The sequence below is a fragment of the Nycticebus coucang genome, chromosome 10 (assembly GCF_027406575.1).
Source record: "Nycticebus coucang isolate mNycCou1 chromosome 10, mNycCou1.pri, whole genome shotgun sequence".
Taxonomy (NCBI): domain Eukaryota; kingdom Metazoa; phylum Chordata; class Mammalia; order Primates; family Lorisidae; genus Nycticebus; species Nycticebus coucang.
In genome coordinates, this window is record NC_069789.1 from 92,218,631 (window position 1) to 92,235,463 (window position 16,833).

Consider the following 16,833-nt stretch of genomic DNA (forward strand, 5'->3'; position numbering starts at 1 on the left):
TATAATGAAATTTTGTTTGCTACTATGTTTCAACATCTAGTGACCTTTAGAGGAATATGCAAAATCCCTAGGATTATCAATTAATTGCAATGACTTGAGTGAAGGTAGAAAGCCTCAGAGAAGGCATCCCAAATCTTATTAATGAGATTATTAGAAGGAGCGCTTTTCCCAGGTATAAATTGAATTAGAAGAGATAGGTCACATCTAACGGCCAGAGCTATTTTATTCCATAGCTGGGATTATTTGCATTATTCTGTGAATACTAATATTTGATCAAAGCATTAATTGGCAGATGGTTATATAGTAATTGGTATGAAGAGTGATTAATACTTAACATCTTAATTGGATAAAAATATTCAAAGCTTATGATAAAATTTAGAGAAATTACTACTGGCTGGCCAAGGTAATGGCAGTTAGGAAATGAATAACGAGCTAGTTCTTGAGAATTACCCTTAGAATACCTCCCTAAAACTTCTCTAGTTAAATGGGAATAATACTTTTTATATTTACTTTTTAATATATTTTATATTTTAAAAGATATCTAATTTGACTAAATGTAGTCTGTTTTCTTCAATTTTTATATCTACAATAATGTACTTTTCCTGTAATTTATTTTGATTTGTTTTATTTTCTCTCTTACTTATGCACTCTAGTGCCACTGTTTATCTTTCAGTTGCCTAAACATCCCTGTTCTTTCTGTCCTTAGATCCTTTGTAATTACTCTTTATTTTGCCTGGACTGTACATCTTCTTCCTTTTTCCCCACCCTTAAAATTTCATTTCCTCATGTAAAGCACCCTAACACCCCTCAGAGTATGGTAGGTTCCCAAGTGACATGTTCCGTCAATGCATTTCTACTTTTTCTTTATAGCACTCAGCATAGTTTGCTATTACATATCATGAATATATATATAAAATTATATATAGTATATTGATTTTGAACTAAGATCCTTGTCTCTCCCACCAGATGCAAACTGATTATAGGAATAGTATCTGTCTGACTACCATACTTTTCGAAATATTTTGTACTTTCCATTGTAATTTTTTTTAGCCCATGTATTTTTTACAGATCTCTTTTTTGAGTCTGTACATTGTCTGAGAATGTGGTCTCTAGGATGATATTGTTGAAATTTGTTGATCTTCTGTTTCATGTAGTACATGGTTAAATAAAAAAAAATTGTTGCAGTGCCCTCCGTTTTTCAAATAGATCGTTCATATCTTTAGCCTTACTACTTTGTTGTGTGCTTAGTGTATCAGCTTCTAGAAAAATCTGAGTTAAATTCTCCCTTTTTAAAATTATTTATTATCATTATATATGAATTTTTCCTTTAATTTTAACTTTCACTTTGTATAGTCAGTCTTTGCTGCAATGTGTGATTATTTCTTTTTACTCATTATGTAGTATTTTATAAACACTTTATTCCCACTATTTTTGTTGTCTTCCTTGAAGTGTGGCATATCTTTTTGCAAAATTTTTTTAGCCTTTTGTTTCTATCTTGTATCTACTATGGCTGATTTTTGTTTAGTTTCTTTTTAGAAAATTACTTTTCAATCCAATCTAGTAATTTTATAATAGTTCAATTTAGATAATTGCTATTTATTGTGATTGCTGATCTATTTCATCTTAAAGTTTTTTCACTTTTCCTGGTTTTTTTCTTTTCAGCTTTCTTCTTCTGTTGTTTGTTTGAGACAGTCTCCCTCTATTTCCCTGGATAGAGTGCTGTGACGTCACAGCTCACAGCAACCTCAAACTCTCGGGCTCAAGTGATTTTCTTGGCTCAGCCTCCCTAGTAGCTGGGACTACAGGCACCTGGCACAACACCCGGCTAGTTTTAGAGTTGGGGTCTCACTGTTGCTCAGGCTGGTCTCAAACTCCTGAGCTCAAGCAATCTACCTGCCTCAGCCTCCCAGAATGCTAGGATTATCGGTGCGAGCTACTAGCTACTGCTACTAGCTCGTTTCAGCTTTCTGATGAATGGATAGTTTTCTTTGTTGTACTCCTTCCCCTTTGTTTATTTGCTGGTTTGAAAGCTACAGATCAAGAATAAGCATTTAGGCCAAATCACACCACCTGCATGGTTTTGTAAACAAAGTTTTATTAAAACACACCTTTACTCGTTCATTTTATGTATTATCTATGACTGTTTTTATGCCATAATAGCAGAATTGGGTAGTTGTAACAGATACTGTATGGCCTGCCATGTCTGAAATATTAACTATCTGACCCTTTACCAGAAAAGTTTGCTAATCTCTGCCATAAATTTTGTTTTTAATTGATTATGCCTAATTTTAGTGGGCACGTTGAATTCTAAATTTTATTTATAAAATTTAAACTTACTCACTCTCTCTGGATTTGTCTTGAATAAGAAAAATTTAGAATGCTTAAAACAGCCATTGAAATCTCCCACTTTCTTTTTTTTTTTGTTTTTTTGCAGTTTCTGGCCACGGCTGGGTTTGAACCCATCACCTCCGGCATATGGGGCTGGCGCCCTACTCCTTTGAGCCACAGGCGCTGCCTGAAATCTCCCACTTTCTAAGTTATTATAGTGAGAAATATAATTCTCCTTTTCTTAATCCTTTTAAAAATGTTATTGATGCATAATTTATATAACATAAAATACACACATTCTAAGTTTTGGCATTATTTTATAGTGTCTCAAACTCCAGATCTAGAAGTCCTTAATGCAGTCCAGGTGTGGGAGAGGCTGAGGTAGGAAGATTGCTTGAGGCCAGGAGTTCAAGACCCTGCTGAGCAACTTAGGGAGACCCTGATTCTGCAAAATAAAAAGTTAAAAATTAGCCAGGTATGATGCTACTTGCCTATTATCCCAGGATGCTGAGGCAGGAGGATCATTTGAATCCAGGAATGAGTTTGAGGTTACAATGAGCAATGATGACGCCACTGCACTCTAGCCCAGGCAACAGAGTGAGATCCTTAAATGTATAATCTTGGTCCCATCTGATGTCTCCATTTTGGAAACATTTAAAGGATGGGTAGATAGTTTCAATTTTTTGAATATTTGACTGCTTGATTGATTGTTACAGTAGGAGAATTGAATAGATTTACTCCAGGCTTAATCATGTGCCTTTATGATTATAGGTTCTCTGTCAATGACAAAGCAATGGAAAGTCACTATGTCTTTGTCTTTTGAAGTGAGGGTGTGCTCTTCACACCTAGCTAGAAAAATGAAACATCAGTCACTAGGCAGCCAAAGCACCTAGCAACTGTGATGTCTGTATCAGGAAGTTTAGGGTCTCCTCAGAGCTTAATGCTGTGTAATACATGCAGAAGATCCATACTCATCTATTTCAATTAGAAGAAACATGAGCGTCTGGAGAAAGGACTGACAGAGAGCTCAGTGTGGCAAGGATGATTGTAATGAATAATGTGTGGAATGACTATTATACTTCTATGACACTAATTGTGTGACCTTGGAAACATTCTTGACCTCTCTAATGCTTCATTTTTCCATCTGCAAAAAGGAGATGACAGAATTTACTTCATAAGTAAGTTAATACATGTGATGTGTGTAGAACAGTTTGCATTGTAAGTGTTCAATAAAATGTTAGCTATAAATACATGTAATAATAGTTTTAGAGATTTTATCATATGATGCAACATTTTAAAAAATCCTGAATCAATACTGTTTCTGTTATGTATTGCCTTATAACAAACCATCCTAAAGCTTAGTTTCTGTAAAACAAAAATGTATTATTTCTCACAATTCTATGGATTACCAGTTGACGAGTCTTCTCTGGTGTACATGGAGTCATTCATGTGGCTTCATTAAGCCTGGAGCTGTGCGGGATCTGGAGTGTACAAGATTGCTTCTCATCCTCCGAGACTCCACTTGCTCTCTCACCATTTAGTAGTCTAGCCTGCCACATAGGGAGACTGGATTCTTAAGATTTAGAAGGATCTTGTCCTACCAACTTGGCAATACTCTGTTTTATAGAAGCTTAGCTTTGATGCACAATCATATAGTTAACTTGTTTGTTATGGTAACCTGGTTTTGGACTTCTGATGATGTATCTGCCCAATCCGACAATTTGTAGTTTCTAGCCTGCCTTATCCAGTATCCTACTTTATTTTGGTTTTCCTTAACACTGTCCTTGTTTTAATCTTGTGATCTTATTTTAACCAAGCAATCTGTTTTAAGCTTCCTTTACATGCTAAGCCTATCCTTGTCTTCACAATGAAGGGCATTTGCCCCTTCCTAGGGATCTTTGTTCTTATACATCCTCCCTGCCATCCACATTTTGGTGTGCAGACTGTCTTTACTATTTACTATTTCCTACTCACTTAATTACATTTTTATGGATTTCAATGTATAGGGTCACCATATTGTGGGAATATCTATAAAGCTATTGTATTGGTTGCTCTTTTTACTACCTTGTAAGCAGCTTACAAATTATTCTTGTTAGGAAATTAGTATGGAAAACTGTATTTTAGATCTTGGTATGTGGTGAAAGTGAAGGTTCAGAATGCTATTGGATGAATTAAGCCTATCTTTTATAAGCCTACTTACTACTAATATGGATTTTATGACCAACTAATGAATTAATTGAGATTCTTTAAGACTTAAAGTGCCTCACTGTTAATAGTTCTCAATTTAATAAGTCTGCTGAACCCAAACTTTTGTCTGCAACTGATTTAATGTGATTCTGTAATATTTTTGCTTATTGAAAGGCAGGAACCTATAAAAGACATTTATAGCCAAACAAATCTGAGGCTTTCAATTAAAAATTACCAGGAGATTTTTGGTGAAGTAGTATTGCCTAGTAACATATTGCTGCCTAGGAGACAGAAAACTTTTCCACCTGTATTTTATTCCTAAAGTTATTTGTTATGCATGTTTGCTAGGCTTAGTATTAAATTCCTTCTGTTGAATTTAGTAATGCTTATGATTTCTTTTGCACTTTGACACTGAAAACTAAACTCGCATAATCTCTCACTTTGATTTGGCTTTATACTAACCACATTTTAAAGATATACTAGCCTTGTCTTTCAGTTAAAATACCTTTTCATTTTGCTAAAGTTAAATATGTTAAAAAAATCAAACCTTGTCTATTTGATTAAATAAGATATTAATAAAAAACACATCTGTTTTATGTATCAGCCTTTTAGTACTCATGTACTCTTAGCTGTATCAGGATTAAAACTTCTCTTTCACAGGTTCTTACTAAAATAAAGTATAAGATTTCTTTATTGCCATTTTATCATTTTTTAATCCTCCAGTTAAATTTTTCACCACCCTTATTTATTGTCTAGATGGTGGAGCAAAGCATACAGGTTATGGTGAATTGTCTGGTATGCATCCTGCCTGCTGCTTTTGTAAGATGTTTTGCTCACCAAAGTGCCTTCTTGGTGGACTTTCATTCTCATGAGTAGGGTTTTATTGTCATTTGTGTCTTGCTGCAAGGAGTAAGTTTAACATTCATGCTAAAGGTGTTTTTCAAATTTTTCCAGAGTGTTCATTGTCTGCAAAGTTTCTGTGAGGTACACAAGTTACCCAGAGTATAGAAATTATGATCTCGGGGGAAAAAATACTGACTCCAGGAAACACTGTAACATTAGAATAAGTTATTTCCACAGGAAATATTTTTGATACCGAGACTTATGTCAAAATGAAACTATTAGATTATTAGCTATGAAAACCAATTTTTTTATAATTTAGAAAACTATTATCCATCTACTTTGTTAACAAGTTTAATGACTTTCTTTCTATATGGCAGGTTTTTAGTATTAGTAAATAGTAAAGTTGTCATTTTTTTCCTCTTTTCTGTCAAGTTTGATAAGCATTAACATGGTAAGAAGAAAGAAAATCTTGAAGTCTGAAAAATCAATAAATCAAATTATATGATGATCTGAATTTAGAAATTCAGAATTTACTAAATATTCATTTTATATTCATCTCTATTATGGATTTTATAGTATATATCTACAAGATCAAAACAGATAAGTTTCATGAGTATATATATGTGTGTGTGTGTATATATTATCTCACATAGATATATGAATACTTTTGTATGTACATAAATTATCCAACTGAATGATGTGTATAAGCCAATTACATATGCTCATTATTTATTTTATTATGCTATAACATAATAAAATGTTGGGGCAAGCAGAAGTGGGTTTAAAATTCACTTCTATCACTTACTTGCTATTAGGATATGTTGTTTAGTCCTTGAGCATAGATGCTAAACATCTATAAAGTGAAGATTATAATAGTACCTTCCACATAGGGATGGGATGGCCTTAGGCCATTTGGGCTGTTATAACCAAGATAGTATAGATTGGGTGTGTTAATCAACAAATATTTCTCACAGTTCTGCATTCTGGGAAGTCCAAAGTCAAGGTATTGGTAGGTTTGATGTATGGCGAGGGCCTGTTTCTCGTTGATGGCTCTTTTGCCCTGTGTCTTTGCATGATAGAAGGGGCAAAAGAGCTCTTTGGTGTTTTCCTTAGTGAGAGTACTAATTCTGTTCATGAGGGTTCCACTCTCATGATCTAATCACACCCACCAAAGGCCCTACCTCCTGATACCATTACATTGGGGATTAGTATCTCAACATAAGAATTTCAGAGGGACACAAACATTTAGTTCATAGCAGGGCTGTTGTAAGGATTACATGAAATAATGTGTGACTAGCCCATTCTATGTCTATCTGTCTGTCTATCTATCTGTCAATCAATGAGAGAAAATGAGCTGCTCCCATGAAGTTTGTGTTATCCTTCTATGGTATAGACTTGCTTCTGGGAAGTAACTCTTGTTGGAGACTATATTTCCTAACTTGCATGTTACTGAGTTTATTGAAAGGTTTATCTTTCCTCCATTAAATTGCTTTTGACCTTTGTAAAAAATCAGTTGGGCATATTTGTGTGGGTTCATTTTGGTGTTTTCTGTTCCTTTGTCTATATGTCTGCCACTGATAATACTGTACAGTCTTTTGGTTACTGTAGCTGTATAAATAAATCATGAAATTGGATAGAGTGAGTCCCAGTTTTATTATTTTCAAAACTGTATCAGCCATTTTAGTTTCTTTACCTTTCTAAATAATTGTAGAATAACCTTATCTATGTGTACAAAAAAATATTACTGGGATTTGATAGAAATTGTGCTAAACTTATTTATCAGTTTTAGGAGAATTGACATCTTTACTATACTAAATCTTCCAAATCATCAATACCAAATGACTCTCCATTTCTTTGTATCTTTCATCTAGAATTTTGTAGTTTTCATATACATGTTCGTTAGATTTACACCTAACATTTTTTCTTTTTGAGCAGTTATAAATAGAATTGTATTTTTAATTTCAGTGTTCAGATATGTATTATTTGTTAATATATAGAAAAACAACTGATTTTAGCACATTTATCTTATATCCTGCAACTTTGCTGAGACAATTATTAGTTCTAGAATCTTTCTTTTGTAGATTATTTGGGATTTTCTATATGGACAATCATGTCATATACAAATATAGACAGTTATAGTTCTGCCTTGCTGATCTGTATGCTTTTCTTTTTTTCTTCCCTTGACTTGAACTGCTAGTACTATATTGAATAACAGCAATGAGAATGGACATTCTTTCCTTGTTCCTCCTGCATAGAGGGAATTCAGTCTTTCACTATTAGGCATAACGTAAGCTGTAACTATTTTTAGTACCTCTGCAAAAAACAAAGAAATTAAGATAAATTGCAAATTAAAATAAAGATTAGAATCTTGGAGTATATATTTACCACCTTGAGCTTGACAGTTTCCCAATACATTGTATAACACAGTTATTCCTCAAATCACCCCTAAAGTCACCATTCATAGGGAAAATGGGAAATTGTAGCTAAATGTACCTTTATTTACAAAATACTCATTACAAAATTTTACAAAGTGTTTATGAAATATTCTCTATGTGTGGCCACCTCTTTGTAAAATTTTGTAATGAATATTTTGTAAATAAACACACTTTTAACTATAATTTCCAATTTTGCCTATGAAAGGCTATTCTGACACATAGCTATTTGTCAAGTAAATAAGGCTTATTTTACAAAGCTATTAAAATACTCCATCATTGGCTGGGCACTGTGGATCATGCCTATAATCCTTGCTCTCTAGGACATCAAGGCAGGAAGATTCATTGAGCTCAGGAATTTGAGACCAGCCTGAGCAAGAACGAGACTTCGTTTTCTACTAAAACTAGAAAAGTTAACCAACTATTGTGGTGGACACCTGTAGTCCCAGCTACTTGGGAAGCTGAGGAAAGAGGATTGCTTGGACCCAGGAATTTGAGGTTGCTATGAGCTAAGCTGATATGGCATCAGCTAGCCTGGACAACGGAGTGAGACTCTGTCTCAAAGAAAAAACTCCTCTATTTTTAAACTAAAAATACTTCAACCAAAACAATGTATTGTAATAGATTGAAAGCTGAAATGGATGTGAGAATCCGGCTGCCTCCCATTGAATCAGACATTAAAGAGATTCTAAAAATGTAAAACAATGTCACTCTTCTCACTAAAAAACATTGGCCTTTTTTCTCACAAAAAGGTTAAATTAATATTCAAAGGATTTTTATTATATGTAATTTTTTAAAAGTTTTAAGTATATAATATAAATATTGATAGATATAACCTGTATAAATAAAAGTTATCTAGAGTCTTTAGTAAGTTCTAAGAGGTAAAGGGTCCATGACACTATAAAATTTGAGAACTGAACTTGTGGTCTGTAGGATAAAATCTAAACCTCAATATATGGGTATCAGGGCTCCTACCACTTCTCCTACCTTCTCTTTTGTCCTTTTCCTCTTTACTCTGTTATCCGGTGATATGGAAATTACTTTCATTCAAAGAGAACTATGGTGTTTTACACTTCTGCACCTTTGCTTAATGCTCCTTTTGCCAAGAACATTTATTCTTCTCCTGCTCTCTGTACAAAATACTCTCTGTATAAAGTACTGGACATTTACCTCTGGAAATATTCTCTTACAAATTCTACTTTATCTGAAATTTATGTAATGACTCCCACTGTCGTTTACTTATTGTTTATATGGCATACCTTTTTTCTACCCATTTTCTTTCATTCTACCTGTGTCTTTATGTTTAAAGTTGGTTTCTTATATATAGTATATAATTGGTTCTTATTAAGGTATCTAAAATTGTTGCTTTTATTTATTCATTTATTTATTTATGTCTTGGCCAGGGCTGGGTTTGAACCCACCACCTCTGGCATATGGGGCTGCCGCCCTACTCCTTCGAGCCACAGGTGCCACCCTAAATTGCTGCTTTTTAATGGGAATTTTTAGTCCACTAGCATTTAATGTAATTGGGATTAGTTTTAAGTATACTATTTTATATTTGTTTTTAATTCCTCTTCTTTTTTTTTATTGACTATTATCTTTTCCTTTCTTGTGGTTCTCAAACTGTAGTACATGACAGAGTTACCTGGAAGTCTTGTCAAAGCAATAATTTTGGCGCTCTACTCCCTGAGTTTGTAATTTAGTGTGTCTAGGTTGGTCCTATGAATTTGTATTTCTCACAAGTCCCCAAGTAATAATCACTATTCTAAGAAATAAAAAATATATCCTCAATTTTTACAGTCTACTTAGAGTTACTATTGTATTACTTCATTTAAAATGTAGAAATCTTTCAATTGTCTAGGTTCATTTATCACCTTTACTTGGGTTTATAAACCACAGGACTATTTTTGATATTCTTGAGGTACTTATGGAAGGAATCAAATGATAAATGTAATGCTCAGTATTAGGGATTTTGTTTCTTTTGCAAAAATATGTGTTTTCTTCAAATAGAATATAAAAAAGTACTTTTATGTGAAAAAATTTCATTTCTAAAAAACTAAAAGGCCTACCTTTTTGCTCCTATTTGTTCTTCATTTTCAGGACTATTAGGGAAGATCCTGATGGCTATTCGAGATGCAGGTTTTGAAGTCTCAGCTATGCAGATGGTAGGTCACAATGAGCCATAATATATTGGGGAATTTTTTAAAAAATAAGCTTTAACATATTTTACATCAAATGTTCTCTATGCAGCATATTAAAGATAAAATATATTTACTGAATTCAATAAAATTCTTATAATACAAAAGTGTTTTTTGAAATGATTGTACCAATGTAATCTTATACTGAGAAAATTAATATTCAAACGATATCCCTAAAAAGCTTATGAAGTAAGTTCATACAATTCTTTGAACTTTAGTTGCAAAATAAATAAGGACCCCCCAAAGTATCTTCTTTTAAATAAAAAGTAGAATCAAAGTGCATAGTCCTTTCTCTGTCTTCTGGATTCCTAAGTAGATAATGAAGGAAGAGAATCACTTCAGATGTCATCTCTGACCAGTATTTTTTGGACTTTTCCTCAGCACATTCTTTGAAGTTAGTGTATTTCAGCACCTCTGTTGGCACTTGTGCCACTGGACCTCCAGAGCCCACATTTGTTCAGAATTGCTGTACTTATACATATCTAGGAAGAAATCGGGTAGCAAATTATTGTATGAATCAGATAAACAATTTGGTTTTGACAATGTTTGCAGCCCATCAAGTTTTGCTTTTTTGATAGTGAAATACCAAAATACCCATTTTGAAGCTGATAATTTTCTTACCAATATTATTTATATCCTCTTTTTCTGAAATGAAACTGCTTTTTATTTCTATAAAAGGTTAGGATCACCCAAATCAGGGGTCACATCACAAACTGGGTTTCTTTCTTGGCTTGGCACCCATAGCTCAATGGTTAGGGCACTGGCCACATACACCTGGGCTGGCAGTTTCGAACCCGGCCCGGGCCTGCTAAACAACAATGGCAACCACAACAAAAAAAAATAGCCAGGTGTTGTGGCAGGCGCCTGTAGTCCCAGCTACTTGGGGAGGCTGAGGCAAGAGAACTGCTTAAGCCCAAGAGCTTAAAGTTGCTTTGAGCTGTGACACCATGGCACTCTACTGAGGCCAACATAGTGAAACTCTTATCTCCAAAAAAAAAAAAAAAAAAATGGGTTTCTGCCTAGTTTGTGCCAATAAGCCAAAGAAAAAGTTAAAAATATCAACCAGTTTACAAAGTCATCAACCAAAACTTACAGACTGATAAGAAAATTGGTATTTGAAGAATCTTAGCTAAGATTATAAAAAAATATTAGCCAAAACTTTCTAAAAATGTTAGCTTGGTAATGTTTTATTGAAATCATAGAATGGTACCTAAGCCTACTTAAAAAATAATAACTGTGAAAATGTTATTTTTGAACATTAACTTAACTCTAGGCCTGTAACCTAACACAATGATTGGCTATAGTTGGTACTCAGTGAGAAAAAAATAATAAAAATATTATTAATTGAATCTATAGGTGAGCAATGGTAGTATAACATGGTCAACTTTTAGAGTCAGAAAGATCTGTTTCTGAATCAGGGTCAGCTGCTTTCTAGCATGTGACCTTGGTCAAATGTCAAACATTCTTATTCACGGTTTTCTTATCGAGGCAATGAGAACTTTATTATTTGCTGAAATGGGTTATTCTGCAGATTACGTGAAATAACCATTTCCAGCTCAAATTGCTAAGTATTTCATAGATTATATCTCTGTTAATATTTTATTGCATTAATATCTAAAGTTCTGTGAATGTAGAATTAAACACAGAAATCAAACAGAATTCTTCCCCTATAGTAGAAATGTTGCCTGTAAAGATAAATTCTCCCAAATTGAATTATTTTCTGTATGAGCAGAAATTTCTCAGTGATCTTCAATCTTGGCAATAATAAAGAAGCAGAATAGGGGTTAAAATAAAATCAGAAATTCTGAGGCTATTTATTTTAAAAATGAAGGTCTTAGAGCAAGACCTCATCTCTAAAAATAGCTGGACATTGTAGTAAGTGCCTGTACTCCCACCTGCTTGGGAGGCTGAAGGAAGAGGATCACTTGAGCCCGAGAGTTTGAGGTTGCTGTGAACTATAACATCACATCACTCTAACAGGGCAGCAAAGTGACAATCTGTGTCAAAAATAAAATAAAATGAAAATGAAGGTCTTAGTTTTTGAAAGCCTAGAACTTAACTAAATTTAAATTCAGCATTGATAAGATTGAGTTCTTCTAGGCTTATTTTGTAAGCATACCCTTACAATTCTCTATGAAGTCCAGAGAACTTGTGCAAGTGTTTGTTATGAATCAGACTGAACAGGGATTTTTCTAATGACTTGGGAGGAAAAAAAAATTTTTTTATGCCTCCTTTAAAAGTCTGGAATACTTTTATTTCTTGTGTCAATAAATCTATGGATAAAACAGTTGACAATGCATGTAAGTCTTTTTTTTTTTTTTTTTTTGGAATGAGGTTTTATTCAGGGAGAGGTATAGTGTAGTAGTTAAGAGCCTGATTAATGGGATCACACTGCTTTGAGCAGAATGTTGGTTTGGGGAGGTTATAGAATGTCTCTGAGTCCTAGTAGCCTCATCTGTGAATTGGAACTATTAATACTACCTTTGTGGTAGGGTTGGTGTGAAGGTTAAATGAGATGATGTTATGTGTAGAACTTACAACGATGCTTGACACATTAAGTACTCAACAAATGTTATCCAGTATTTTTGATCTTTAATAACATATTTTCTTCAAAGAGTAATTTATCATAGGTTACATTTTAAAGAAAATATATCCAGGGCGGCGCCTGTGGCTCAAAGGGGTAGAGTGCCGGTCCCGTATGCCAAAGGTGGCAGGTTCAAACCCAGCCCTGGCCAAAAAAAAAAAGAAAATATATCCAAGAAATCATCAATATTGAGAACCAAGTGTGATTCACTTGTTTTTCTTTTGTTAGTTGGCTTACGGTTTTGTTTTACTTTATTTCTTAATATAGTTCAACATGGATCGGGTTAATGTGGAAGAGTTCTATGAAGTGTATAAAGGAGTAATATCTGAGTATAATGTAAGTATGAAAACAAGGTAAAATACCTGTTAAAATAAAAATCATAGGAGGCCATTGTTTTAGATTAAGCCCTGTACTAAGTTACAGGAGATCAGACTAAAAATCAAAATGAAGTCACCACTAAAATTCCATGTCACCAGACTGAAAACAAGTTGTTATCTGACTTTCTGCTGAGAAATCTGGAGAGAGAGATAACAGCTAAATTTCCTATACAGGTACGTTTCAGTGAAGTTCCCTCTGCCTTTAATCCTTAAAACAAATTGCGTGGAATAACCTGATGTTAACTAATTAGTTATTTTTCTCTTGTTCTGTTTTTCTGTTGTAGCCTTATAAGGAAAGCAACTTTTTTTTTTTTTTTTATTGTTGGGGATTCATTGAGGGTACAATAAGCCAGGTTACACTGATTGCAATTGTTAGGTAAAGTCCCTCTTGCAATCATGTCTTGCCCCCATAAAGTGTGACACACACCAAGTCCCCCCCCCCGTCCCTCCAAAAGCAACTTTTAAATAACCAATTCATTTTTTATTCTGTTTTTCCTTTTGACAGCCCTTTTCTGTCTATAAAACCTACCCCCTCTGCTCAGCTTATTGGAATACTTACTATATTTTATGGAATGTTGCCTGATTGTAGAATCATGAATAAAGCCAATTGAGTTCTTTAAGCTATATATTGTTACTTTTTCCTTTGACAGTACTGAAAACAATTTGTATATGTCAAATCTTGAGGATCTCAGTGTAACTGACAAGCATGAAGGTATTCCTTACAGTATTCTTTTTGCTAGTCACCAGATGATCACGTCCAGTGACTGGGGCATTTTTACTCCTAAGGGCCCATGGAAAATATAATATTATTTCATTTGTGAAACAAAAATATTAATAATATTTTAAAAGAAGGGATTTTAAAAAAGGAAAAAGAAAAAAGGTATCTATAATAACAAACCTTGCTGAGATATTGACATAGTTAGACATTTTCTAATAGTCTCAGTTTACAATATACTCAGAGTAGAGAGAACACTGTCCAAAATGCTGTAAAGCTTTCTAAAAGTTAAAAGTGCATAGTTTTTGGCCAGGTGCCCTGGTTCATGCCTGTAATCCTAGCACTTTAGGAGTCTAGGGTGGGAAGATTGCTTGAGACCAAGAGTTCAAAACCAATCTGAGCAACATAGCAAGACTCCATTTCTCTAAAAATAGGAAAAAAGTAGTTCTTAACAGTATAGTATCATTCCACAGCAGCACTTAATATCTCCCTTAATGAGGCAAATGTAGATGAAATTAGCTAAAAGTGTGATTGATACTGAAGGTATAATGACTTAAAGGGATCTGTACAAAAGTTAATGAAATGTGTTTTTGAAAACAACTGACTATATTCAAATAAGCCAAATCTTGTTCCTTAATGTAGCATACAGTAGATATTTAATACAAATTAGTTTCCTTTTCTGCCTCTTTATCAAATTATTTTAAATATGTTTGTGCGGGTACATTGCCTAACACCCAAGGTGTTTTGGCTTTTCAAAAACTATGGAACTAAGTTTTACTATTCATGACAATGATTCTGGATTTCTTTCTCCTCACTTTTCTTTTCTTTCTTTTTGCAGTTTTTGGCCAGGGCTGGGTTTGAACCCACCACCTCTGGCATATGGGGCTGGCACCTTACTCCTTTGCACTACAGGGCCACCCCTTTCTCCTCCTCACTTTCCTATGCCCTTTGCCTTAAGCCTGTCTTAAAAAAGGAAAAATGCTCTAGTTTAAGAGCTTTTCTCATAGTTAGCCCTATATAATAAAAGCCAATTATTAAGTATTTTATTTTGGGTCTGGCACCTGATTGTTGTCTACCCTTCTTTAGAAAGACCAGAGTGGGGTTTTTTGTTTGTTTGCTTGTTTTGGTAGCTTATCAAAGTTTAATCTTATCAAATTCTTCAATTAGAGTTATGGCCATTCTCTTCTTAAATGGAAGAGATTTTAAAATGTATTCTTATCTTAAAATTATTTATTCGACCAGTGACAACCTTTTTCCATTGTTTTAAATCTTTTTTATTTTATCCTCCTTTTATTTGTTCATTTTGGCTTTTAAAAAATATAGTTAAAGGCAACTACCTTAAGTTATATTATAGTTTAATTATATGTGTGGGTCACTATGAAAGTTTTAAGACAGACTGTTATGGTCCATGATTTCATGTCTAAGAAACATAGTTGACAGTGTCCTTTCTGATTCACCAGTGCAAGCTTCAACTTGTTTGGCTAATCACTATTGCTCGGAGTGCTTCATGTGGATTTTACCTCCATGTGAATTTCATGTTTCTTGATTTTTGTGTACCTCAAAACTTTCATAGTGACCCACGAATAAGATAAAGACCCTCATGGAAGCATATCCCACACCAGCCTTGATCCTAATTCAAGGGAGAGAAGAAAAGATTTACTGAGAGTTCTAGAAATGTGAGAGGCACTTTTTTGGATCAGTTTTTTAAATTATACCACCTAATAAAAATCTTCTTTTCAAACTATTCTATGTGGTGCTGTTTTCGTACATTTTACTTCCATATATGTTATAAGCCCTACAGTTTACTGTCAATATTTTCACTTTAAACAATAAATTATCTTTCAAAGCAACTAAAAATAAAATTGCAGTTTATTCTTATGTCTATTCTTGTTTCGTGTAGATCCCATATTTTTGTCTAGTATTTTTTTTCTTCTGTCTAAAGAACATCCTTTAAGATTTCTTATGCTATACAGCCTCTGATGCTGAATTCTCTCAGGTCTTGTTTGTTTAAAATAGCATTTATTTTTTCTTAATTTTTGAAAATTACTGTGTCACTGGAGTATAGAATTCTAGATTAAAAGATATTTTTTTCTTTTTGTCATCATTGTTGTCATCTTTATTTTTATTATGCTGTCATGTAATGTGCCTTTTTATTGTCCTGGCTGTTTGTAAGGATTTTTGGTTTTGTTTTATGCTAGTTTGATCATGATGAGCCCTATTGTACTTTTCTTCCCATTTATTTTCCTTGGTTTTTGTTGGATCTGTAGGTTTATACGTTTCAATAAATTTGAAAAATTTTTAACAATTATATCTTAAAATTTTCTTTTCTGTTCATCACCTTTTCTCTTCTGGGACTCTAACTACACATATAATAGACAACTTAAGAGTGTCCTACAGGTCTTTTTTATTTTTCATCATTGTTTTTTCTCTCAGTGCTTACTTTGGAATAGTTTCTACTGCATATCTTGAAGTTCATTCTTATTCTACAGTGTCTTATTGTATTACCCCATATACACTGCGTCCAGGGCATTTTTCAATTTAGACATCTTAGTTTTCATCTCTAGAATTTCCATTTGGGTCTTTTTAATATCTTGTATTTTCTCCTCATCATGTCCATATTTCTTTCTGTGATTTGAACATGTGGAGCTTATTTACGATAGTTGTTTTAAAATTCTTATGTTAATTATTTTATCTCTGTTATTACTGCATTTATGTGTATTTATACTGAGTTTTCTTCTGTTGATGGTTCATATTTTTCTACTGCTTTGCATGCCTGGTAATTATTTTATTAAATGCTGGATATTATGAAGTTTACAGTGTTATATGGTGGATTTTGTTGTATTCCTTTAAAGAGTGCTTGACTTTGTTCTGGCACTTACTTACTTGGGATCTTTTTGTGGTTTAATTTTAACCTTTGTAGGATGGGTACAGAGCAGCTCATAATCTAAGGCTAATCTAGGTCAACTTCTATGAAGTTGGACTGAGGACTCTACTTAATGTTTCTTGTATCATATGAGTGCTTTTCACTCTGGCTGTAGAAGTACAAACTCTTCCCAGCCTTGTGTTTTCTCTGTGAGTATTTGATTTACTGCTTTCTGGTGATTCTTTCCCTGGGCTCAGGTAGTTTCCTTTATATTTACTGTAGACTCTTTATATTTACCACAGATTC

At 33.6% G+C, this 16,833-nt stretch overlaps 1 protein-coding gene across 3 annotated transcripts in view; it reads left to right on the forward strand.

The window, feature by feature from the left end:
• The window catches only part of NME7 (NME/NM23 family member 7), a 182,861-nt gene that overhangs the window by 84,081 nt on the left and 81,947 nt on the right, over positions 1 to 16,833 (forward strand). For all 3 annotated transcript variants that reach the window (XM_053604197.1, XM_053604198.1, XM_053604199.1), the window contains exons 8-9: positions 9,891 to 9,955; positions 12,840 to 12,908. In XM_053604197.1, coding sequence (XP_053460172.1) covers positions 9,891 to 9,955; positions 12,840 to 12,908 — 134 coding nt within the window. The remainder of the gene's footprint in view (positions 1 to 9,890; positions 9,956 to 12,839; positions 12,909 to 16,833) is intronic.